A 25,743-nucleotide genomic window follows, 5' to 3' on the forward strand; every position below is an offset into this window, starting at 1 on the left:
TCCTTACTTGAATCCTTCCAATGGCACCCTAATTCATACTTAAACACAACTTCCTTACATGGCCTACACAATCTAGCTTCTGCTTACTTCTCTGGCCCCCTGTCCAGCCCCAGAGCCTCCCATCCCTACTTGCTAGTCACTCTGGCCTTCTTGTGGGGGCCCTGATTACACCAACTTGCTCCCACCTTGTGCATTTATACCAGATCGTCTTCCTTAAAGATGTTCCCTGTGATCTTCCCTGTATGCCTCATTGACACTGAAGTCTCTGCTAAAATATCACTCCCATAAAAAAGCCACCTGTGACCATCCTCTCTAGCTCCTCCTCTCCTATAGTCATCATCTGCCCTGCTTTATGTTCTAGGAAGATCTATCCCTCTCGGAGAGTGTACTGTGTGTTTCTTCTTAACCTCCCCTTCTAGAATTTAAGTGCCACAATGACAGGAATTAAGTCCTATTCACTATTGTATTCCCAGGTTTAGAACAGTGTCTGAAGGAAAGTGCTCAATAAATAGAGACAAAGGACTAATATAAGAATTAAAACAGTGAGAATCTACACTAAAGAAATAGTACCAGGGTTGGGGGAAAGTTGTCAAGAAGTTTAACAGCAATGGGAAGGGAAATGATGGAGCGTGGTCCACAGTTTTTGGTCCATAGATTTCTGAGTATATTTTGCTGTATTATAGAGAAGGAAGATCCAAAAGAGAGAGGGTGACGGGTGGAGAGAACACCAGCAAGGGATGTGCCACCTGACCTCGGGCAGCCCTTCATGTGCAGGGAGGGCCAGGTGGGTGCATATGTGACTAAGCTACAGGTGGAGGCAAAAGCAACTAGGAGAGCTCATACCTGAAAGTCTACAAGATCTTGGAAGGAGGAAGTCCAATCTGGGAAAGGGGAATGAAATTGTAGGAGAGCTGATGTAGTAAATAACAGAAAGATGGGAACTGGAGAACAAATTGCAAAAAGTGGGAAATTTTAGTGTTCAGGGACTGATTAGCATGAAGGAAAGGGAAGCTGCCAAGGAGTGGTTAGGGAGGGGCTTTAGGCAGCTGAAGTCCAGAAAGGAGTCATCTCAAAAAAGACAGGTAAATCTAGATGGTCAAGTGAATGTTTTAAGGTAAGGACTTAAAGTATTATAAATGTGTCAACTTTGGGGCGCCTGGGTGGCTCAGTCAGTTAAGTGTCTGATTCTTGGTTTCAGCTCAGGTCATGATCCCAGGGTCCTGAGATGGAGCCCCACGTAGAGCTCTGTGCTCAGCCTGGAGTCTGCTGGAGATGCTCTGTCTCTTCCCTTCCCTCTGCTCCTCCCCCCTTGCTTGACCTCATTCTCTCTAAAATAAAAAAATAAAATCTTTAAAGAAATGAAAGGGAGTCCTTCAGACTGAACGAATTTCAGAGGAAAGTTACCAGACAGTAACTCAAATCCACACAAAGAAATACAGTACACTGGTAAAGGTCACTATAAGGTAGACATAAAAGACAAGATAAGTGTATTTTTTGTTTTTAAGACTTTTTCTCCTATCTGATTTAAAAGAGAACAGCATAAAGTAATAAGTATAATCTGTGTTAATAAGCATACAACCTATAAAGATGTAACTTATATGGCAATAACAGCACAAAGGAGAGGGAAAGAATGGAGCTATAGAGGAGCAGTGTTTTTATGTACTAAAAAAAAGTCGGTATTAATCTGAACTAAGTTATTACAAGATAAAATGTTAATTATAATCTCTAGGAAAACCAGAAATATAACTCAAAAAATACAGTAAAAGAAACCACAAGAGAATTTAAACAATACATTAAAAAATATCTATTTAACATAAAATACAGCAGTAATGGAGAAACAGGAACATAAAAGATGTAAGACTTAAAGAAAACAAGTAGTAAAATGACAGCTATGAAACCTACCTTTCTGGTAATTATATTAAAGATTTAGTTATTATTTTGGAGGGGGAAAGGGCAGAGGGAGAAAGAATCCCAAGCAGACTCCACACTGAGCGCAGAGTCTGATGTGGGGCTCCATCTCAAGACCCCAAGATCATGACCTCAGCTGAAACCAAGGGTCGGACACTTAACCGACTAAGCCACCCAGATGCTCTTGGTAACTACATTAAATGTAAATGAATTAAGTACTGACAGACTGGCAGAAGAGATTAAAAAATGACCCAACTCTATGATGTCTACAAGCAATGCACTTTAGATTCAACGACTCAAATAGGTTTAAGGCCAAACAATAGCAAAAGATATAACAAGCTAATAGTAATCAACAGGGAGTTGGAATGACCATACTAATATTAGACAAAACAGACTTTCAGACAAATATAGTAACTACAGACAAACACATTTTATAATGATAAATGAGTCAATCCATTGTGAAGATAGAACAATTATAAACACATATGCACCTAACAAAAGAACATGTGAAACATAAATTGAAGTGATAGATAACAAAAAATATTACAAGATAACAAAAAATATTACTTGGAGACTTCAATATCCCACTTGTTTTTTTAACATTATGTTCAATTAGCCAAATTATAGTACATCATTAGATTTTGATGCAGTGTTCAACAAGTTGTGTATAACACCCAGTGCTAATCACCTTGGACAGCCACATGCAGAAGAATATCCACTTTCAAAAATGAATAGAAATATACTGAAGAGAAATAAGAAAACACTTAAGCTGTAAATCAACTAGACCTAACAGACATCTAAAGAACATCTCACCAAACAATAGCAGAATACACTTTTCTCAGGTGCAAATGAAACATTCTCCAAAATATATAATATTAAGGCATAAAACAAATCTCAATAAATTTAAAAGGACCAAAATCATATAAAGTATGTTCCCGACCTCAAAAGAATATTAGAAATCAACAAGAGAAGGACACTCAATGTGGAAAATGATACACTCTTAATTGAAAATGGGTCAAGAGAGAAACTGCAAAGGATTTTCTTTGTGGGAATTAGAAGATACTTTGAAATAAATGAAAATGAAAACACAACATATCAAAACTTCTAGGATGTAGCTAAAGCAGTGCTTAGAGGGAAATGTATACCTGCAAATACCTACATTAAATAAGAAAGATCTCAAATCAGCATCCTAACTTTGCACCCTAAAAAGCTACAAAAAGAAGAGCAAACTAAACCCAAAATTAGTAGATGAAGAAATAAATAGTAGAGCAGAGATAAATTACATAAAAATAGAAAAATAAAGAAAACCAAAGAAACCAAAAGTTGGTTCTTTGAAAAAGACAAAGAAACTGACCAAATTTTAGCTACAGTGACCAAGAAAAAAAAAAACCAGAAGACTCAAATTACTAAATTCTGGAATAAAAAAGGAAAATTAATACTAACTTTACAGAAATAAAAATGATTGTAAAAGAATACTAAAACAACTGTATATCAGCAAATTAGATAATTTAGGTGAAATGAACAAATTTTGGAAAGCCATCAACTATCAAAACTGACTCAAGAAGAAACAGATATTCTGAATAAACCTGTAACTACCTATAATTAGTAAAGAGATTGGTAATAAAAAAACTACTCAGAAATATTATTTAGTTTTAAAAAAGAAAAAAAAATTTTGACACACCACAGCATGGAATGAACTTAAAGACATTATGCAAACTGAAATATGCCAGTGCCCAAAAGACAAATACAGTATGATTCCACTTAAATTAGGTGCCTAGAGTAATCCAATTCACCGAATTCATACAAACAAAAATCAAATGTTGGGTGCCAGGGGTAGGAAGCAATAAGGAGTTATTGTTTATTGGGTACAGCATCTCAGGTGTGCAAGATGCAAAGAGTTCTGGAGATAGATGGTGGCAGTTAATGCTGATGAGCTACACACTTAAAAATAGTTATTTATTTTTTTTAAAGATTTTATTTATTTATTTGACAGACAGAAATCACAAGTAGGCAGAGAGACAGGCACAGAGAGAGAGGGGGAGGCAGGCTCCCTACCGAGCAGAGAGCCCGATGTGGGGCTCAGTACCAGGACCCTGGGATCATGACCTGAGCCGAAGGCAGAGGCTTTAACTCACTGAGCCACCCAGGTGCCCCTAAAAATGGTTATTAATATGGTAAATGTTACGTTATCTATGTTATACTACAATTAAAAATACTGAAAAATACTGTTGAGAGGGGTGCCTGGGTGGCTCATTCCTTAATCGTCTGCCTTTGGCTCAAGTCATGATCCCGGGGTTCTGGATTGAGCCCCGTCTCGAGCTCTCTGCTCAGCAGGAAGCCTGCTTTTCTCTCTCTTACTCCCCTGCTTATGTCCCCTCTCTCGCTGTCTCTCTCTCTGTCAAATAAATAAATAAAATCTTTATAAAAAAAAAAAAAAAACACTGTGCTTACCAACAGATAAAGAGCCTACACAGCCTGTGCTGGGCTTACCTCCTTGCTCTAAAAGACCTTTCCCTGTTTCAGACTAAATGTATTCCTTTGTCCTGCTTAAGCATGTGTGTCAATGGCCCTCAGGCATGTCCCCAGCTTTCAGCATCTTTGACGCCACAGGAGTGGGGTGGGGTGGAGGATCCTTTTGCTGCAGCACAAGGAATGTGTGTAGGCCAAGGGCCCTACGTAGGCTGCCAGGAAGGACCCACTGCTGGCCACAGAGAGCTGACACTCACTACCAAACCTGATCGTGCTGTGTCTCTTTTTTTATGTGAGTAAAGCACTATTAAATCCAATGCTTGACTACACTGTGATTTCTTGGGAACTTCATACTAAGATGCACTGGGCAGAACTGCTTGGACTTCTTCTGATAATCAGCAACAGATGACACTTGACCATGAAAACTACTCACAAAGAAAACCTCAGAACCAAATGGCTTCACTGATGAGTTCTACCAAATGTTTAAAGAAAAATAAATATTACTCTTTGACAAACTCTTCCAAAAACTAGAAGAGGAGAAAACTTTCCAACTCCCTCTTTGAGGACAGAATTATCATTATACCAAAATCAGACAATGACATTATAAGAAAAGAATACTATAGACCAATATTTCTTAAGAATATAAATCCAAAAATCCTTAACAAGATACAACAAATTGAATCCAGCAACATATAAAAAGGATTATACATTAAGACCAGGTGGAATTATCTCAGCAATACAAGGCTGGTTCAACATGCAAAAATCAATTAATGCAATGCTCCATAATTGTGGGATAATGGATTTAAAAGCCTGACCATCTCTTTTTCTTTTTTTCTTAAAGATTTATTTATTTGAGAGAGAGAGAGCATGAGGTAGGAGAGGATCCAAGAGAGAGGGAGAGAATCTTAAGCAGACTCTGCACTGAACATAGAGCATGACATGGGGCTCGATCTCAAAACCCTGAGATCATGACCTGAACTGAAATCAGGCACTTAACCAACTGAGCCACACAAGCACCCTGAATGACCATTTCAATAAACACAGAAAAACCACTTAAAAAAATCTAATGCCTTTTTATGATAAAAATACTCAAGAAACTTGGAGGAGAAGGGGACTCTGACAACCCAATAAAGGACATCTACTAAAATCCCACAACTAATACGATGCTTAATAATGAAAGACTAAGAGCTTCTCCTCTAGGATCAGAAGCAAAAGAAAGATGTCTGCTCTTACCACTTTTATCTGACACCATACTCAAGGGTAGCCAGGACAGTTAAGCAAGGAAGAGAGACAAAAAGCATCCAGATTTGAAAGAAAGAACTAAAAACTACATCTATTTGCAAGTGCCATGATCTATCTAGAAGACCTTAAGAAATCTACGAAAACCAATTAGGGTTAAGATACAAGTTCAGCAAGGTAGGAGGATACAAAATCAATACACAAAAATCATTTAGATTTCTATATGCTATCAATGAACAATTAAAAATGAAATTAAAAGTTCAATATAGAAGAGTATCAAAGAATATTTAGGAATAAATTTAACAAAAGAACTGTAAAACTTGAACACCAAAAACTATAAAACATCACTGAAAAAAATTAAAGATGATCAAAATAAATGGCAAGATACTCTGCGTTCGTGGAGTGTAAGACTTAATACTGGTAAGTTCGCAGTACTCCCCAGACTGATCTCTAGATTCACTGCAATCTGTATTAGAATCCTAGCTGGACTTTTTTTGGTGTGTGTGTGCAAATTTGGCAAGCTGATTATAAAATTCATATGAAAATCCAAGGGACCCAGAATAGCCAAAATAATCTTGAGAAAGAATAAAGCTGGAGTACTCACATGCCTTAATTTAAAAACTTAACTACAAAGCTAAAATAATCTAGAATAATAAAGTAAAAGTAAGCAAGTACAGTCTGATACTGCCACAAGGATGGGAAAATAGATCAATGGAAGAGAATCAAGAGCCCAGAAATGCATTTCATGGTCAATAAATTTTTGACGAGTGCCAAGAAAATTCAATGAGAAAGAATAATCTTTTTAACAAATGTTGCTAGGACTAACTGGATATTCACAAAGAAAAGAACGGTTTAGACTCTATACCATACACAAAAATGAACTAAAAATAGATCAAAAACTTAAATGTAAGAGCAAAAATTATAAAGGTCTTCGAAGAAAACAGGTGTAAATTTTCAATAGTTTCTTACATATGACATCTAAAGCAACCAAAGGAAAAAACAGATGAACTAAACTTCATCAAATTTTAAAACTTACATGCCTCAAAGGACACTACCAAGAAAATGAAAAGACAACTGACAGAATGGAAGAAAATATTTGCAAATCATACATCTGATACAAGCCTAGTATTCAGAATATAAAAAGAATTCTCAAAACCCAACAATAAAGTGGCGCCTGGGTGGCTCAGTGGGTTAAGCCTCTGCCTTTGGCTCAGGTTCTGATCTCAGGGTCCTGGGATCTAGCTGTGGATCAGGCTCTCTGCTCAGGAGGGAGCCTACTTGCCCCTCTCTCTCAGCCTATGATCTCTCTCTGTCAAATAAATAAATAAATCGTAAAAAAAAAAAAAAAAAAAAAACCTCAACAATAAAAACACAAATAAGCTAGGTAAAGATAGACAAAGGATTTGAATACACATTTCTCCAAGGAAGGTATACCAATGGCCAATAAGCATATACAAACACTGTCAACGTCATCAGTCATTAGGAAATCTAAATCAAAACTCACCAGGCTATTAAAAAAAAAACACACACACAATAACAAGTATTGGCAAAAACATGGAGGAATTGGAACCCTCATACATTGCAGCTATACAGGCAAATGGTGTGAAATAGAATGCAACAGTTTGGCAGTTCCCCAGAAAATTACACACAGAGTTACCATATGGCCCAGCAATTTAACTCCTAGACCTATACACTCAAAAGACTGAAAATGTATGTCTACACAAAAACTTGTACACAAATGCAGAGCAGCATTTTTCTTACCAGCCCAAAAGTGGAAACATCCCAAGTGCCCATCAACTGATAAATGAATGAATGAAATGTGGTAGGTCCACACAATGGGTTATTATTTGGCCATAAAAAGGGATAAAATACTGATACATGCTACAACACGGATAAACCTAAGTATAAGAAGGCAGGCACAAAGGCCACCTGCTGCGTGGTTCCATTTACATAAGAAGTCCAAAATAAGGAAGTCTGGAGATGGAAAGTAGATTAGTTGTTGCCACAGACTAGAGGAAAGAAGGAAGAGTGAGTGGCTGCTAACAGCTAAGGTTGTTTCTGGGGTGATCAAAATGTTTTAGAATTAGTGATGGTGAGGTAGCACAACCTTGTGAATATACTCAAAACCACTGAATTGTATATGTCAAAATGGTGAGTTGTATGGTGATTAAATATGCCATCTCAATAAATACGTATTTTAATGAAACTGAATTTAGGACACATGATATACCTTATTAGAGTAGCAAGGTACCAATGTTGGCTTGTTAAAAAGTCTTACAACACATGAACTTGTTGCTTTAGTGATAGACTGAGAATCCCCCAAAAGAACTGAGTATAAAAAAAAAGCCGATTTTTTTTTTAAGATTTTATTTATTTATTTAAGAGACAGAGATCACAAGTAGGCAAAGAGGCAGGCAGAGAATGAGGAGGAAGCAGGCTCCCCGTTGAGTAGACAGCCCAATGTGGGGCTTGATCCCAGGACCCCGGGATCATCACCTGAGCTGAAGGCAGAGGCTTTAACCCACTGAGCCACCCAGGCACCCTGAAAGTTGAGTTTTAATGTGCTAGACACTGAAAAACTGAATATGTAAAATCTAAAGACATTTAAAATGGGTAAATAACAATGACAACATCACTTCAGGGATAGGGTACCAAGGAATCTGCATTTTGCCCAAATATTCAGATCAAGAAAGAGTTACCAACATAGAAATGAATGAAAAATACAGATGAAAGGAAAGGGCTAGAGTCCAAAGAAAACTAAACACATCTTGGCTAAACAGCTGTGTTGAAAAACAATTTCTTATCTTGCAATTAAGAACCGATTTCTTTCTAAAAGACACAGGACATTGGGTTAATAGATTTCTTTAAAAGAAAATCTGTTTTGGCTATTGAAACATTAAAAGAACAGAACATCTGTTTTGCAAGTAAAGACAGATTGTAGGGAAGAATCAAATATCAAACTACCGATTAGACCAGCATTTAATCTGTTCTATTTAAATTTTCAATAAAAGTAAATGAAATTACATTCTTGAAATTATAGCTCAGCTGTAAATATTTAACACCAGGAACCTCTAACACTGAGATGTTTTAGAGTATAAAGGAGATAATTATTAGTATATTTTAATTATTTTTAATTTTACTTGACATCTATATCAGAACCAGGTTTTAAAGTACGCTACCTCCCAAATCATTTTTAAAGTATTATAATAGGGAAAACTCACCATCCATGAATTCTGTACATATTGAAATCCTGTTTTCTACGAAAAATGCACCATAAAACCCTATGATATATGATGAATCACACTGTAACAAAAATAAGACAAAGGTAGTTAAAAAAACAAACAAACCTGCAAGCCAATACCGTAAGATGCTTTTTGAGAGAAAATGCCCAAGAAAAGATTACCTTATAAAGAATTTCCAATTCAGACATAATTTGCTTCTGAAGTTCCAGTGTAATATCTAGTAGTATGACCTAAATACACAAAGGAATCAACATTTACACATATATTCACCTTTAAATTAAGTATAGCTATACTCACTATGAAATACAAAAAGGAAAATATATGTTTTTTCCTCTCTTCATTGCTCCTTTTTTTCCTCTCCACTACTATAACCCCCAGGAATACGAACTGTACTCACATCTGCCTAACCCTTTGTATTGGGGGAGGTGGTACAGAAGTGATTGATGGGACCAAGGAAAAAGCCAGGTCTCAAAGGTCAGTATTAATGGCTTTAAAAGTCAGTTAAGTTATAACACCCTTAATTTATACACCCTATTTTGGCCACATTGGTTATTTCCAGAAAAGGAAGAAAGAATGACCCTGAAACCATTAAAAAAAAATTGTCTTGTAATTCAGACACTAGGTGATAAGCAGAGAGGATGAGGAGTAAAAATAAATTTAAAGTACTTTTTTTTTTTTTTTTGCTATGAGGAAATAAAGAGTTTTAAAAACATGTCACCTTTTTATATCTTTCAAAGTCATGTTCCTTTGCTAATACTGTAATAAAATGCTGGAGCTTGAAGGAGCCACAGAAGTGATTTCATCTAATTCTCTTGTTTTGAAGGAGGAAACCAAGGTGCTGAGAAGCCACAAAGCCTAGCAATGTCAAGGTACCTCCCTGATTCCCAGATGCCTCTTAGAATGTCCTGGTGGTTTACGGTTTTTCCTTGAAGTATCAACCACTGAGGAAGATTGGTAACATGGAAATGTAAAACAATTTACAAGTTTACTTAGAATAAAGTAACTTCAAACACTTGTTTCTTAAGAAAGGAGACCATCAACTGTTCAAATTTTACTCAACAGTTCAGTGAAGCCAATTCAAGGGAAATTGTTTTTACTTAAAAAAGACAGTGCTGGGGTGCCTGGGTGGCTCAGTTGGTTAAGTAACTGCCTTCGGCTCAGGTCACGATCCTGGAGTTCCGGGATCGAGTCCCGCATCAGGCTCCCAGTTCCCTGGGGAGTCAGCTTCTCCCTCTGACCTTTTCCCCTCTCATGCTCAATCTCACTCTCTCTGAAATAAATAAATAAAATCTTAAAAAAAAAAAAAAAAGGACAGTGCTGAGAATAAAATAGGTGAAAGATAATTTTTAAGATTTGTGGCAGAGTTTCTGGCTCTTGACATTTCTAGGAAAAAACTTAACATTCATGATTACCATGATAGCACGGTTATACACCATCCAACACTGAACCACATTTTGTATTACAACCTCAGAATATATGCACTCACATTGGAAAAGAAAAAAAAAAACCCATAAATTATGAATTGAAAACTGCTGATAGAGCAAGGAAAGAAAAGGATAATTCTAAAACACACATTTTATGGTACTGACATCCACTTGGGGGAGGGGAAAGTGGGGGGGAAAAGCATGGCTGGTTTCTATCAAGAGTTTTTGCTTTAGGGTTATTTATAAAAGCTCTCACTAAACTAGATTGTAAGTGTAATACAAAACTGCCGAGAAGCATTTAAACACTGCTCCCGATCAATAGTCATTTGCCAACAATATTCACTTACATTTTTGTTCCTGTATAAAACTCAGCGACAAAATAAATTCGTCTAGTGTTGTTTCAATTCCATGCCATAAATATCAAAACTATTCACACCACTATGTCAAGTACAGGGACTCTTTCACCCCAAAATAACTACTAAAAGGAATGAACTTATTATTTACCCCAGAGCAGTCATTCTCAACCCTGGCTTCATGTTATAATTACTTTTATATAAAGGTATTTATATTAATACATGAAGGTACTTTAAACAAATCCTGGTGTATAGGCCTTACCCCCAGAAGAATGGAATCAATCTTGGGTTGGGCCCACATCTTAATATCTGTAAAAAAACTCTCCACCTGATTTCTAACCCATAGTAAGGTTGAGAACCATTTATCTAAGGTTTTGAAAATGCCATTTATTCAGTACTCTGTATGACTAATGAGACATACTGCATCTCCAGGCCCCCCTTCCAGAAATGATGGGATTCCACATGGTGAGCCAACACCTTGCCATTAACCCCACAGTACTGGCTGCAGACCTATCATTCCCTTGGATCAAGCACCTTAATTAGGTACCCATGGCCTAGCATAACATTAAAACTCTAGCATGACATTCAAAGAATTCTTCTACAATCTAGTTATTCCAACTCCTTTTCCCACTCTCCCCACCACAAACCCAACTGTCATGTGAAGCCAGATGATATGAAAGGCAGCCATGCTCACCCCATACCACCCACGCAGAAACGGGTGCTTTGTACTGGTGCCTCACACACAGGTCCTATGTTCCCCCACTTGAAGTGTGCCTCCTCACTCCACCCCACAGTTACTAATCGTAAAAACGTTTCTCATCTTTTGGACCCAGCCTGAATGCCACTACCACCTCCATGAAGCCAGCCCCAAAGCCCTCTACCAGAATTTATTTCTAGCTCTGGCCCTTGTTATTGTACCTTCTCACATTCAGCTGTGGCATTCATGCCTATCTACTAAAACCACAAGCCTAGAGAGGTAAAGCAGCTGTAAGTCCCACAAAGGCAAGGACCGAGTCTCGGGCATCTTTCCCTAGTCCCCCTACTCCTACACCTAGCATCCCACGCAGGGTCTTACTTATAGCAGTGCCCATGAAGTGATGTGGGATTTAATTACAGTGTTCCTTACAACCATAATCCTGTAAATAAGAAGCTGTTTCTAGACAGGAAGGAGGCTGCTTGATTTCTACCACTGAATTTAACACCGAAGGCAAAAACACCAAAATAAATAAAAGTGCCACACTGACCTAAAACGTAGCAAGTAATACTGTATTTGTGGGGCCAACCCACTGCATTCCAGTGTGTCTGGATCATCCTTGGTATCTCTTATGATTGAGAATAGTGGAGATCCCATAACGGTGCAAAAGTGAATAAAGTACTTTCTGGAACTTAAGAGGGAACGTAAAATTCACCTTAAAATAACTCTACAGAAATGCTCTTCCATTTTCCGGGAGACTTGTAGGTAGAAGGTTAATTCTCCTTCCCTAGGGCATTCCTGGGAGAGAGCTTTTAACTACTCAAAGTAAGTCCAATTCCTTATTTGAAAGCAATGGGAAAAAGCCTGGCAAATTCCAATCTTTTTTTAAAGTACAAGGAAAGTATGGATTCCTCGAGTCTTCATTATCATTGTGATTTTTTTTCCTCCTAAGGAAGAGCTCCCTTTTTCAAACTGGAGAGGATCTGCACATGAAGGATTTCAGGGAGAAAGGGTTAAGTGAGAAGCTAAAGTACCTGGGCGCGTTTCTGCTGTTCTCTACTACACCTCCAGGACAAATAAGGATGAGTTGTCAAGTTAAATATAAGCAGTCAAGTGACTGAATTATAATTTACTCTGTGCTCAATTTAAATTAGTGTGAGGCTATTAAAATATACAGTATAAATACGGCAATTCATCACAAGCTGTCATGGATGACTTCATTTATTTGCTGGAGTGGCACACGCTCCACTAAAGGGAAGGAGAGCAAAATCACAGGTCAAATTAAGCCTCTATTCTGTTTTAATTCGCTTATTTAATCTGTGGCGACATAATTGTCTTTTACAGTATGTACAACTCAGAAAGGAAATTTGGGAGGATTACAGTCAGTATACAAATGATTAATCAAATGGTCCATTTAAATGCTAGTTTAAAAGCAGCAGAAACCCAAAGCAGTCAAAGAATGATAATCAGCACATGCTATATACAAGCTAAGAAATTTCTTCTTAGGTGACTTTTTCCCAATTAAAAAATAAAAAATAACAGGAAATCTATTGGGCTGTACTTTGAAAGATTTTATAGAATACATTAATGAAATAAAAAGGCTCCGTTTGCCAAGATGGCTAACAGTATTTTTATTTGTTTTCTGCTCTGTTTGCAACTGCTCACTTACCTCCACCCCCGCTCCCCAATAAAGCGAGTTAGAAACACATTTCATGAGTTAGTCATTATCAAACAGTTATCTTTTGTTAGCATTTTCCAAAATGTTCTCTTGAAGGTAGAAATTTTTCTAAATTCACTGGTATAAAATAAAAACCCAAGGTATTTCTAGTCTTTTTAAAATATCAGAAAAAGGAAAAAAGACTGGAAATGATGTTTTCCCACCTCTGAAGTCTGAAAGGGGAAACACTACAATATTCTTTTGTTAGTCTAAAAAAAGTAAAAACATTTAGAAATACAAAAAAAAGAAATATTTTGAGTAGGAAGAGAAAACGGATAGATTTTTCAAGGACTCTCATCTAATTGCTCCCACAGACATTCAAAGTATTGGTCCAACTGACCACTTGGCTTGGGAAATTAAATTTCCCTCATCATTCTATGTGGGCGTCAGAACCCTGCAGGTGATTCTGTTTAGACAAGGACTGTGATTTGCTGCTCTTCACAATCCCTCTGTGACATGAGGCAGCCCCATTGCACAGCTGAGGTCACGGAGAGGTTCAAGTGACATGCTTGAAGTCACACAAAAGTCAGGAGAGGGTCAGGAAAAGATCAAATGCACTTCTAACTCTTAACCTTTCATTTCACCCATACACACACACACACACACACACACACACACTAAGAGCTATTCTAGGTGAGAGCAATGGTCCATACAAAGAACACTGTGGTTTATTTTGTATGTGAGCTGAACCTTTCAAGACGCTGCTTCAAAAGATGAATGAATGAAGAACAAATGAAAGAAATTTATTTATTCAGTCATTCAACAAATTATGTGTTGAACATCTAGTTATTACATGCAATCCTCTATGTAGGGCCAAGTGCAAGGTTCTGCATGATTCCATGAGTAAGACAAGAAGATAAATAAGATATGTTTTCTACTTACAAAGAGATTTCAATGTAAGGAGAGAATGCACACGTATATTAATAGCAAAATACAAGGCAGTATGTGATAACATCCATAAGAAACACATACGGAGAATTCTAGAGAGGTTCAAAGGAAAAAGTGAGTGAGTGATAGACAGACCATATGTGACAGGATTTATCTATGTGCGTTCAATACAGGAGTGGGCTTTGGAGCTGACCCCTGAAGGGTGTTAAGAATTTTGATAGGTAGAGACATGGGTGAAGGCATTCTAATTAGAGAAAAAGACGTGAATCAAAGTGTTGAAGTGTGAAAGTACCTGGGTTCAGATAAAGCAATGAGTTCAACTTAAAAGCAGCACGGCATTCAGACACATGAGATAATGCTATAAAAAGCAGGCTGATGACATACTGTGGAAGATCCTGAGTTTCAGCCCATAGAATTTTTAGCTTATTTGGGAGTAATGTAGAGCCCTGGAAGGCTTTTGAGAGGGGAGGAGATGGGATCAGCACTATCCTCCGGGAAGGCAGATCTGAGGATAGTGAGCAGCAATATGCTACACAGTTTGAGAGCATGAACTTGGGGGCAAGACTTGCCCGACTTCAAATTCTAGTTCTACTGGTTGTGGGACCTTCAGCAAGCTATTTATTAATTCATAATTAAATGAGGAAAGGGTCCACAGAGTGCCTATTAGTAGAGTATAAATGATCAATAAATGGTAGCTTCCACTTTTGAGAGAGCACTTTAAACGCGGTTCAGTGTCTGACAAGAGACAAAACAAGCACCTGGACTAGAGTGGTGACAAGAAAGGAAGAGATCCAAAACAAAACAAAACCGAACCCAGAAAGATTAACAGGCTTCCAGACATTAAAAACAGTTAAAACAAGGACAATGATTCTTGAGACATGGAAAATTAAGTAAGAGGGGCCCTATGATTGTCTAGTTTACCAACTGGACAGTGTGCAGGCTTCTGTGCAGGGTGGAAATTCCAGGCAAAACTCAGCCATCTCCCTATGCTGACAAGATGGAATTGGGGGGTCTGAGGAAGCCAAGGCAGGGAGAGTTCCCTGGCAGATGGCCAAAGGGAGGGGGCTCCAGGGATCTGCCTAGGGGCCCCTGGAGTCTTCAGCTGATTAATGATCAATCAGTACCTGGATGTCAGGAAACCATGTGAGGGCAAGGAAAGAGCCACCAGAAAGGACCAGAGGAAACAATCTCCAGATCTCACACTAAGTAGAAGGAGTCTGTGTTCCCACAAGAGAGGGGGAAAACCTCTTAACTGTCACCAGCACTGGTAGAATATACAGAAGACAGCTGCCTTAATTGAGTGGGGGTAAATTAGTTCCCAACTAACCACTAGGCTGGTCCCAACTAATAAAGCTTAAAAGCAAGTCTTGAAATGATCAAACTGTTTCAAAGTCACTAAACAGCTTCTCAGAATAAGCTCAAGAATATTTATAAGAATACAAAAAAAAAAAAATCTAGTGTCTATGATGCATGACTAGCATCCAATCTTAATGATAAGATTTTTTAAAAAATTAGAAAAAACTGGGCACCTGGGTGGCTCAGTAGCTTAAGGGGCTGACGCCTGATTTCAGCTCGGGTCATAATCTCAGAGTCCTGGGATCGAACCCTGTGTCAGGCTCTGCACTCAGTGTAGAGTCTGCTTCAGGATTCTTTCTCCCTCTGCCCCTCCCCCTACCTGCTTACCCTCTCTCTAAAATAAATAAAAATAAATCTTTTTAAAAAGATAAGAAAATACAACCCAAAATGAGGGGGGGGAAAGCAATCAGTCAAAACTGAACCCAAATGCTACATCTGATGGAATTAATAGACAAAACCATCAATTCAGTTAATCATATTCCACATACTCTGTAACTACATTACATATATTCAAGAAGACAGAAGGAAAATTAAGCATGTTAAGTAAAGATGTGGAAGATATAAAAAGGTCACACAAACTTCTAGGGATAAAAAGTACAGCGTCTGAAATGAAAAATACAACAAACAAGGTTAACAGAAGATTAGACAATGTGGACGAAAACCTGAGTATATGACAACAGAAACTATCCAAAAATGAACCATTAAAGAGAGAAAAAAAGACTAAGAGAGAAAAAGAGGCTGATATAGCCTTTTACTTACAGCCTGTTGTGTCTTTTTATTTGAAATAAATTTCTGCTAAGATTTAATTAAAAAAAAACAAAAACGCCGGTTTTGAAGAAATAGCACATTTCTTTCTCTCTACTCTCCACAGTAGGACTGTTAAGTAAGTTACATGGTTTTTGCTTTGGCTACCAAGAAGCTCAGGGCTAAGTAAGAAGTTTATTTTTATTTTTTAAGATTTATTCATTCAGGGACACCTGGGTGGCTCAGTGGGTTAAAATCTCTTGCCTTCAGCTTGGGTCATGATCCCGGGGTTCTGGGATCGAGCCCCGGATCGGGCTCTCTGCTCGGCGGGGAGCATGCTTCCTCCAATCTCTCTCTCTGCCTGCCTCTCTGCCTACTTGTGAACTCTGTCTGTCAAACAAATAAATAAATAAATAAAATCTTAAAAAAAAAAAAAAGATTTATTCATTCACTTTAGAGAGAAAAAGAGAAAGAGCACAAGTAGGAGGAGCACAGGGAGAGAGAATCTCAAGCAGACTCCATGTGGACTGGGGAAAATGATGCCGGGCTTGATCTCAAGACCTTGAGATCATGACACAAGCCAAAACGAAGAGTCAGATGCTTAACGGACTGAGCCACCTAGGCATGTCTAATTGTATCTACTCTTTAATCATTCATTCAATCAACTCAGATAAAGTTTAAACTCAATATTCATAACTACTCTTAAATCATTCCCTCAACTCAGTTTAAGCATTTAGTATGTTTTATAAATTTTATAGAACCTAGGGATATAAAGTGAGATATAGTCCTCTCTCTAAAGCTCAGTTTAAGGTCAGGTCTAGTAGACAGCGTATTTGTAAACACCTACTGTTTTCATTTATTCAAAGTCTCTACTTTAGTAGCTCTTTTTTAAATGTGTCTTCCTTTAAAATTGCTTTTAATCCTTTCCAGAAACAGCTGTTAGCACCTTGCCATACCCAACTAAATAATCATGCACAAGAATAGACATAATTCAAAACGTATGAAATTATGAGAAATTATAATGCACTTACAAGGCCAAATAGTTTTGCAGATGATTTATAGGAATGCTCCCCTCTCTTGGTGTGAATAAACTAAAGCTGACTGTCTTTAAATATTTTAACAGCAACAATCTAAGAGTTATGTTATCTAAAGGAACAAATAACTCAACAGATGGGAAAGCAGTGCTTTAGGGGTGAAGGTACCCTCTGAGAGAGGAGGGAGCTGAGTATCACAACAGGACCATAGCTTCCATAACCTACCATCCAACAGTTAAACCACTCCATCTCCTCTTTCATGATACCTGTGACTCAAGCTAACAGGGGAAAAGAAAGTAGTGAGCATCAAGAACTTCATGAATTTCGGGGTGCCTGGGTGGCTCAGTCGTTAAGCATCTACCTTTGGTTCAGGTCATGATCTCAGGGTCCTGGGATCAAGTCCTGTGTCAGGCTCCCTGTTCAGCAGGGAGTCTGTTTCTTCCTCTTCCCCTTCCCCCTCCCCCCGCTCTTTCTTATTCTCTCTCTTAGATAAATAAAATAAAAATAAAATAAAATCTTTTAAAATAAAGAGCTTCATGAATTTCATAAAATTTATTCAGCACTTACCTTTACAGCTAATATTTTCCCACTCGGGACATGATATGCTCTATGGGAAGGAAAAAAATAACAAAATCACTTGGGATACTAAACAACCTGCAGAATGATTAAGGACATCAATGTGAATCTGAACATATCTGTAGTGATGAGATATATGATACTTTCAAAGAACACTAATAACATTAGCAGTTCATATTTCTATTGAGCTCCATGGTTTACACAGTGACTCATCATACATTACCTTAAAATAACCCTCTGAGGTAATGCTGGTATTATTATCCTCCCTTTATAGATGGAGAGCCCTGGGGTCCAGAAAAGCTAAGCAGTTTTCCCAGCAGCATGAAGTCAGTAAGTGGCAGAACTAGACCTCAAACCCTCAGAGGTCTGAAGAGTCAGACCTCTTCTGACTCCAGACCCTTACAACTGACTGGCACTGTGGGTGGCGTGGGGGGGGGGAGGTGGGGGGGATCTTCTGAAGTCTTCTGCTAAACACTGTATAGAGCCATATAAAGTGGGAGGTTTTCCTTTTGTTTCCTTCAATTACAGGAACAGATACACTATATACCTACATTTCATCAAAATAATCTCAGAACACTCGGAATTAGCTATGGCTTAAGATATAAGTTCATATAAGAGATCACAGACTTAATCAGGCTCAAGTATGTGGTTCATCTTTTCCTAAAGCTGGCATCTCTCAAAATTAAAAAAGCTTTAGAAAAGAGACAAGCTCAAATGATCGGATAAAGGGAAATAACTACAGTTTAAATCAAGGAATAAAAATACATTCATTTATGAAAAAGAGTTAAGGGAGTAAGGTTTGCAGAAATAAGATACCATTACTTCTCATTAAGACCCTTTGTGTTTAAATGACACGTGGTCTTCCACACCACTTTTACATGGACTGTACATTCTGACCATTATTCAGGGACAATCTGTCTTATATAAAAATGTCAAGACAAACCACACAAAATCAACAAGCACTATTATTGGAAGTCTATAAAAGTACAGACTTGCACATCAGCCAAAAGCAGTGTTCTTCCTCTCACCCAGCTGTGTTAAGATGTGATTGCATGGGGAAGATGTGGGGGTGGGAATGGAAGTTAGCTTCTTGGGAATTCCCTTTAACCTGTTGAGTTGCAAAATACATTTATCAGGCTCCCAATGATGATTTGGCAATGATTTGGTAGGAGAAACTGCCCATTTCTTAAAATAAAAATAAAACATATATTCTCCTATTATCAAAAAGAAAACATCGCTCCCTTTTGTTTTGGAAGAAATCTCTGGTTGCTTTGACAAATTTTTTAACAGCTTTACTAAGGTGCAATTACATATGTAAGATTCAATGAAGTATGTAATTCAATGATTTTTTAGCAAATTTACAAAGTTTTTACAATCACTGACAAGTGTTTTTTAAGTGACCAACTTACAGAAATGGTTTAGTTATTAAAGGCCTGCAAATATTTGTAACTTTTCACATACAAAATGTTATAAATTTAGGTAAGACTAGAAATATATATATATATGTATGTAAATACTACATATATTAGTGTTAAAAGAAATGTGTTCTGCTTTTCATATTTGAGTATACAAAGGTCAAGCCAACTACATAAGGTAAACTTAGCTTTTAACAATTAATTATAAATTAATTCAAGAATATCACATTTAAAGAAAGGCAAGATTATAAAAACTAAGTGGTGACTGTTCACTTTACTGAAGTTTTTTTAATCTGTAAGATGTCTAAAGATTTTCTCTAAGTATCAACCTCCCTAGTATATTAAATACTAATAGAATTATAAAACTTAAATTATTTTAAAAATTTTTATACTTTACATAAAGTGGTATACATTTTATAAATGGAATCCTCATATTATACTAGTTTCAGAACAAGTTACCATTTTTTTTTTAAGATTTTATTTATTTACTTGACAGAGACAGAGAGATCACAAGTAGTCAGAGAGGCAGGCAGAGAGAGAGGAAGCAGGCTCCCCGCTGAGCAGAGAGCCCGATGCGGGGCTCGATCCCAGGACCCTGAGATCATGACCCAAGCTGAAGGCAGAGGCTTTAACCCACTGAGCCACCCAGGTGCCCCAGAATAAGTTACCATTTAATTGTATGTTGTATATATGTATGTTAATACCAGATTTTTATAATGTGAAACTACATTTCAGGTCATGATTTGATTCATGATGTATCTGAACTCATATAATATACTGGTATATAATGACTAACACTATTTTTCTCACTGCCTGACAGAGAAGTTGTTGGACTAAGCTAAACTGAAATGTGATCTGAAGGAAGTTAATAACCTTATTCTATGCAAATATAGTTAATATAATATGTAAGATTTAATGATATATTATTTTCCCCCTGTACACCATAAATTATTCCAATTTCAACTTTTAAAAATGCTGTATATTAGAATTCCTAACCCAGGACTGAAATACGAAAATAAAACATATTGTTGTGTATGTTGAATGCATACACAGGGATTCAAAATTTGCAAAAAGAATAGTGGTGTTACTTTGGACAACAAGCAACACCTGGACATTTGAGATCAACAGCAGTGATAAGGAGATGACTAAAAGATAGTCTAATGTGTATACCATATTGGATAGTTTGGCAACTTAATAAGCTTGTCAAGAAAGCTGATGTCTTTTCCAAAAGAAAGGTCTCCTATTTCCAAGTGAATTAAAAGGGAGAGGCTTGATGATTTAATTATGACGCACGCTAATTCATCCGTGGAAGTTTGGGTTCGATTTCGAGCAATAAAGACGCTCTGAGGTTTGGTTTACACTGCAATGACAGTACCCGTGTAACATTTAATCATCCAGGAGAAGTGGATGACAAAGGCAAGGCCCGGCATGAGTCCAATGTGTCCTTTAACTTTGCAAATGGCATTCTACCTGGAGAAAAGAATTTGTTTACTTTCAATGGGTACTCCATCTCAATTGTCTTGACCTTCCCCAACACATTAACTATAAAGTGATTAATGAAGTTTGAATGGAGGCTCTGGTTACACCAAAGGACAACCATACACCTCTGCATTGTCTTAATTAACAGCTAACACTTCAAATTAGTTTATTGTTGCCACAGTAATTACCTGTTCCAATGAGTGCATGAAAGAAGCATTTTTATGTTATATTTTTAGTGCTGAGTCCTTGAGTGTTCTGCTTTGTGACCAGCACAGACCTTCTGGGAATATCCCCAGCCCTTAAAATTGAGCACACAACATATACACTTCGGATGTCATGAACCAATAGCCTGGTATAAATTTTTTGAGTACTTAAAATACCAAGAAAATGAGTAAAAGAGGGGAACACTTACTGTCCATATTTTCTTAAATTATTTTTTCATTTGGAACAAAAGGTTTTAGATGAGTGACAAAAAGTTGGTATCGACCTTTAATTTTTTTGTACAGAATCAGATAATTTATTGTGCTCATAAGTCACATAGAGAATTATCTAATCTAATCCCTACTTTTTACATTGTAAACACCCAAAAGCCAGGCTTAAAGAATTTGTCCAAACTTAGTCAATGACAAGGCCAGGACTGTAACTGTGGCACAGTACATATATTTTAGGACCTTAAGGAAAAATATGGTGATGTTTAAGTTTTCTTAACTGCAGGTCAGGGAAATACTTAATTCAAAACTTACAAAGAAAGGGGCACCTGGATGGCTCAATGGGTTAAAGCCTTTGCCTTTGGCTCAGGTCATGATCCCAGGGTCCTGGGATCAAGCCCCACATCGGGCTCTCTGCTTGGCAGCCTGCTCCCCGCCCCACCCCTGCCCACCTCTCTGCCTACTTGTGATCTCTATCAAATAAATAAATAAAATCTTAAAAAAAAACAACAAAAAACTTACAAAGATACTGTTTCCATCAGGCTTAGGGCCATCACATCTGTGTCTTTCCAGGCAAAGAAACATTCTGCAAGTATTGCTAATCTATCATGGGAGGCAGAAGAGCACAGGGTGTAGGTTCTAAGTCATTGCTCAGGTTCTGATCGCCATTCTGCCACCACTTCTTTTTTTTAAGTTTTTATTTCAATTCCAGTTAGTTAACATAGTATTAGTTTCAGGCATACAATACAGTGATTCAACATTTCCAAACAATACCTTGTGCTCATGATGAGTGCACTACTTAATCGCCATCATCTATTTAACCCACCCCCTTATCTCTGCTCTGGTAAGAACTAGTTTGTTCTCTACAGTTAAGAGTCTGTTTCTTGGTTTGTTTCTCTTACCCTGACCCCCTGCTTTGCTCATTTCTTTTGTTTCTTAAATTCGACACATGAGTGAAATCATACGGTATTTGTCTTTCTCTTTTCTTAGCATTATACTCTCTAGCTCCATCTATGTTGTTGCAAATGACAAGATTTCATTCTTCTTTACGGCTGAGTAATATTCCGTTGTGTATATATACCAATCATCAATCGATGGACACCTGGCCTGTTCCATATCTTGGCCATTGGGAATAATGAGGTTATAAACTTCAGGTGTGGGTATCCTTTTGGATTACTATTTTTGTATTCCTTGGGTAGATACCCAGTAGTGTGATTCCTAGATTATAGGGTAGTTCTGTTTTTAACTTTTCGAGGAACATCCCTACTGTCTCCCATTGTGGCTGCAGCTGCTTGCATTCCCATCAACAGTGCAAGAGAGCTCCTTTTTGTCTATATTCTTGCCCAAACTTGTTTTTCTTGTATTGATTTTAGCCACTCTGACAGGTATGGGAAAATACCTCATTGTGGTGGTCTTGTTTTTTAAGATTTTATTTGTTTATTTGACAGACAGAGATGACAAGCAGGCAGAGAGGCAGGCAGACGTGGGGGGAAGCAGACTGAGCAGAGTCCCTGCTGAGCAGAGAGCCCGACTTGGGGCTCGATTCCAGGACCCTGGGATCATGACTTGAGCTGAAGGCAGAGGCTTTAACCCACTGAGCCACCCAGGCGCCCCCTCATTGTGATTTGCATTTTCCTGACAGTGAGTGATGTTGAGCATCTTTTCATGTGTCTCTTGGCCACCTGGATGTTGTCCCTGGAAAAATGTTTGTATCTTCTGTCCATTTTAAAACTGATTATTTGGTTTTTGGGTGTTCAGTTGTGTAAGTTCTTTATATATTTTGGATACTAACCCTTTACTGAATCTGTCATTTGTAAAAATCTTCTCCCATTCTGTATATTGCCTTTTAGTTTTGTTGATTGTTTCCTTTGCTGTGTAGAAGCTTTTAATTTTGATGTAGTTCCAATAAAGTTTATTTTTGTTTTTGTTTCCGTTGCCACAGGAGACATAGCTGGAAAAATGTCACTATGTCAGAGAAATTACTGCCTGTGCTCTCTTTAAGGATTTTAGGTCTTTAATCCATTTTGAGTTTATTTTTGTATATGATGAAAGAAAATGGTCCAGTTTCACTCTTTTGCATGTTCCAGCTCTACCACTTCCTAACGTGAACCTGAACTATTAGAAAACCTCATCATGTCTCAAGTCTGGAAAGGGGGTAATCAGACCTTACTTGATAGAGTTGTGAGGACTCAATGAGATGATGTAGGTAGAGCACTGAGCACAGGGCCTGGAGCACTGTAAACGTGCAGTAATGTCAGGATCCAAGGAAGTTTTCAGGGTAGCTAGGTGGTTTACAAGTAAAACCTGCTAAAACTGATTGAAAGAGTTCTCTCTATGCTTTTAAGAGTCAGACTGTGTGCTCTACAAAAGAAGGCTAATAAAGCTTTCATAATGAAGACTGGCAGAAGCCTGCGCTGTGTAATTTTCAGTTAAGAAATTCAAGTTCTATTATTTCATGATAAACCAACTTGTTGAAGACAAAGAATCAGTCATCTGAAAGGCTACAGCTATACCAAGATTCAGGGTCTCACCACCGTTAGCTCTTGCCAAAACTTATTTATACTGCAGACTGGTATCGTTAAGTGCCACATCTGGTGTTTTGTCTCAGCAGAAACCACCTGACCATCACTGTTGCTAAATGAGAAGCCTAATTTTCATTCTCCTTAGCTTAACAGGAAAGCTGTTGTTTTTTTTTTTTTTTTTTAAGATTTTATTTATTTATTTGACAGAGAGAAATCACAAGTAGATGGAGAGGCAGGCAGAGAAAGAGAGGGAAGCAGGCTCTCCGCTGAGCAGAGAGCCCGATGCGGGACTCGATCCTAAGACTCTGAGATCATGACCTGAGCGGAAGGCAGCGGCTTAACCCACTGAGCCACCCAGGCGCCCCAGGAAAGCTGTTGTTAATTATTATTAATATAAACTACCTTTAAAAAAATCTATATACCTGGGTGGCTCAGTGGGTTAAGCCTCTGCCTTTGGCTCTGGTCATGATATCAGGGTCCTGGGATCGAGCCCCACATTGGGCTCTCTGCTCCAAGGGGAGCCTGCTTTCTCCTCTCTCTCTGCCTGCCTCTCTGCCTGCTTGTGATCTCTGTCTGTCAAATAAGTAAATCATATCTTTTAAAAAAAATCTATATACCTTTTTTCAGTATACACCCTCATATTATAAAATAAAAATCTGAAGCCTCTCCTAGTCTTTAGACTTTAGTATCTCTGTTATAACACTTAGCACACTACAGAAAAGTTACTTACATTTATCTTCCATATGGGTAGGAAACACTACCATGTCTTAATCATCTTTGTATTCTTTACACTTTGCACAAGTCCTGGCATGGTAGGTGCTCCATACTTAATAAATACTCACAAAATGAGTACTACCTCTGGGTGAAAAGAACATCACTTGGATGAAGCTTTACAAAGAAATTCTACATGCATTTAATTAATTGATTCCATAATCTTATGAGTAAAAATCATTTTTCCCCAACTTTGAGATATCATTTGACATATAAGTAGAAGTTATTATCATTATCCCTATTTCAAGGGTAGATTTCCAACTGCTGAATCAAGAGTCTTTAGAAGAATACCAAGATCTGGCCCATGGTTACTCACTGATTTCTGGTTCTGCCAATCTCCCTTATCCACAGTACTCACTCTACTCCTCCAAATATCCACCTGCCTCAGGCCCTTTGCATCTACTCCTCAGGCCTGGAAAACTCTTCCTTCAATATCCACTTGGTTTGCTCTCTTACTTCCTGCAGGTCCACAGTTACTTCTTTGAATATCCTACATAAAAGAGCTCATTCTCTCTTTCTTTACTCTTCATAGAATTTATCAATACTTAACACAGTTTATTAATTTATTATCTGTCTCCTACCACTAGAAAGCAAGCTCCACGAAAACAGGTACTTTTGTTTTTTTATTCACTACTGTATCTCCAGTGCCTAAAACTGTGCTGGGCACATTTTATAAATATTTGTTGACTGAATGGATCTATTTCTACTTGGTATAGGTCTATTTTTGTTTTTTTATTTTTCTTTAGGCAGTTTTAGGTTTTTCTAGGAAATTGTCCACTTTGTTTTCAATTTTGTCATAAAGTTATTCACTGTAGCCTCTTATTTTAAAAATCTCTGCTATCTAGAATTACGTCTCCTTTTTTCACCCAAAGTTTGTTATTTGTGTCTTCTTTCTGTTATACTTAGTCAATTTTTCCAAGCAACCAACTGTTGGTTTTCTTGAGTTGTTTCTTGAATTTTGATTTATTTTTTCTTTTGTACTCCTTTCCTTCCTTCCATCAAAAAAAATTTTCTTAAGTTAGATGCTAAACCTATTAATATCCAGTTACTCTTCTCTAATGTTATACAAAAAACTATGCTTTAGGTAATGACTTTGAATCACATGAGTATTCACGTATGGTTTTTTTCAGCTCTAAATGTTTTTATTCCATGATAATGTATTATACAACCCATAAGTTGTTCAGATGGGTGCATTTTAATTTCCAAATGTATGAAAGTTAACTTATTAATGATGTCTTTTTTTAACTTTTTAAAATTTTATTTATTTTTTTAAAGTAAGCTCTACACTCAACATGGGGCTTAAACTCATGACCCTGAAATCAAGAGTCACAGGCTCTACTGACTGAGCCAGACAAGTGCCCTTATTAATAATTTCTAAACTAACCACTAATAATTTCTAAACTAACCACTCTAAACTAAAGAAAAACATCTGTATGTTTCAGACTTTACTGAGACTTGCTTTGTGCCCTATGGTTTTTAAAAAA

The 25,743-nt window shown here is 37.4% G+C and overlaps 1 protein-coding gene across 9 annotated transcripts in view; it reads right to left on the reverse strand.

The window, feature by feature from the left end:
• The window catches only part of MAP2K5 (mitogen-activated protein kinase kinase 5), a 260,586-nt gene that overhangs the window by 157,341 nt on the left and 77,502 nt on the right, over nucleotides 1-25,743 (reverse strand). For all 9 annotated transcript variants that reach the window (XM_082737007.1, XM_082737004.1, XM_082737010.1 and 6 more), the window contains exons 9-11: nucleotides 17,636-17,675; nucleotides 9,020-9,088; nucleotides 8,838-8,919 (exon numbers count right to left, since the gene is read on the reverse strand). In XM_082737007.1, the coding sequence (XP_082593133.1) occupies nucleotides 8,838-8,919; nucleotides 9,020-9,088; nucleotides 17,636-17,675 (191 nt within the window). The remainder of the gene's footprint in view (nucleotides 1-8,837; nucleotides 8,920-9,019; nucleotides 9,089-17,635; nucleotides 17,676-25,743) is intronic.

The sequence above is a fragment of the Mustela nivalis genome (assembly GCF_964662115.1).
Source record: "Mustela nivalis genome assembly, chromosome: 6".
In the NCBI taxonomy this organism is placed as follows: domain Eukaryota; kingdom Metazoa; phylum Chordata; class Mammalia; order Carnivora; family Mustelidae; genus Mustela; species Mustela nivalis.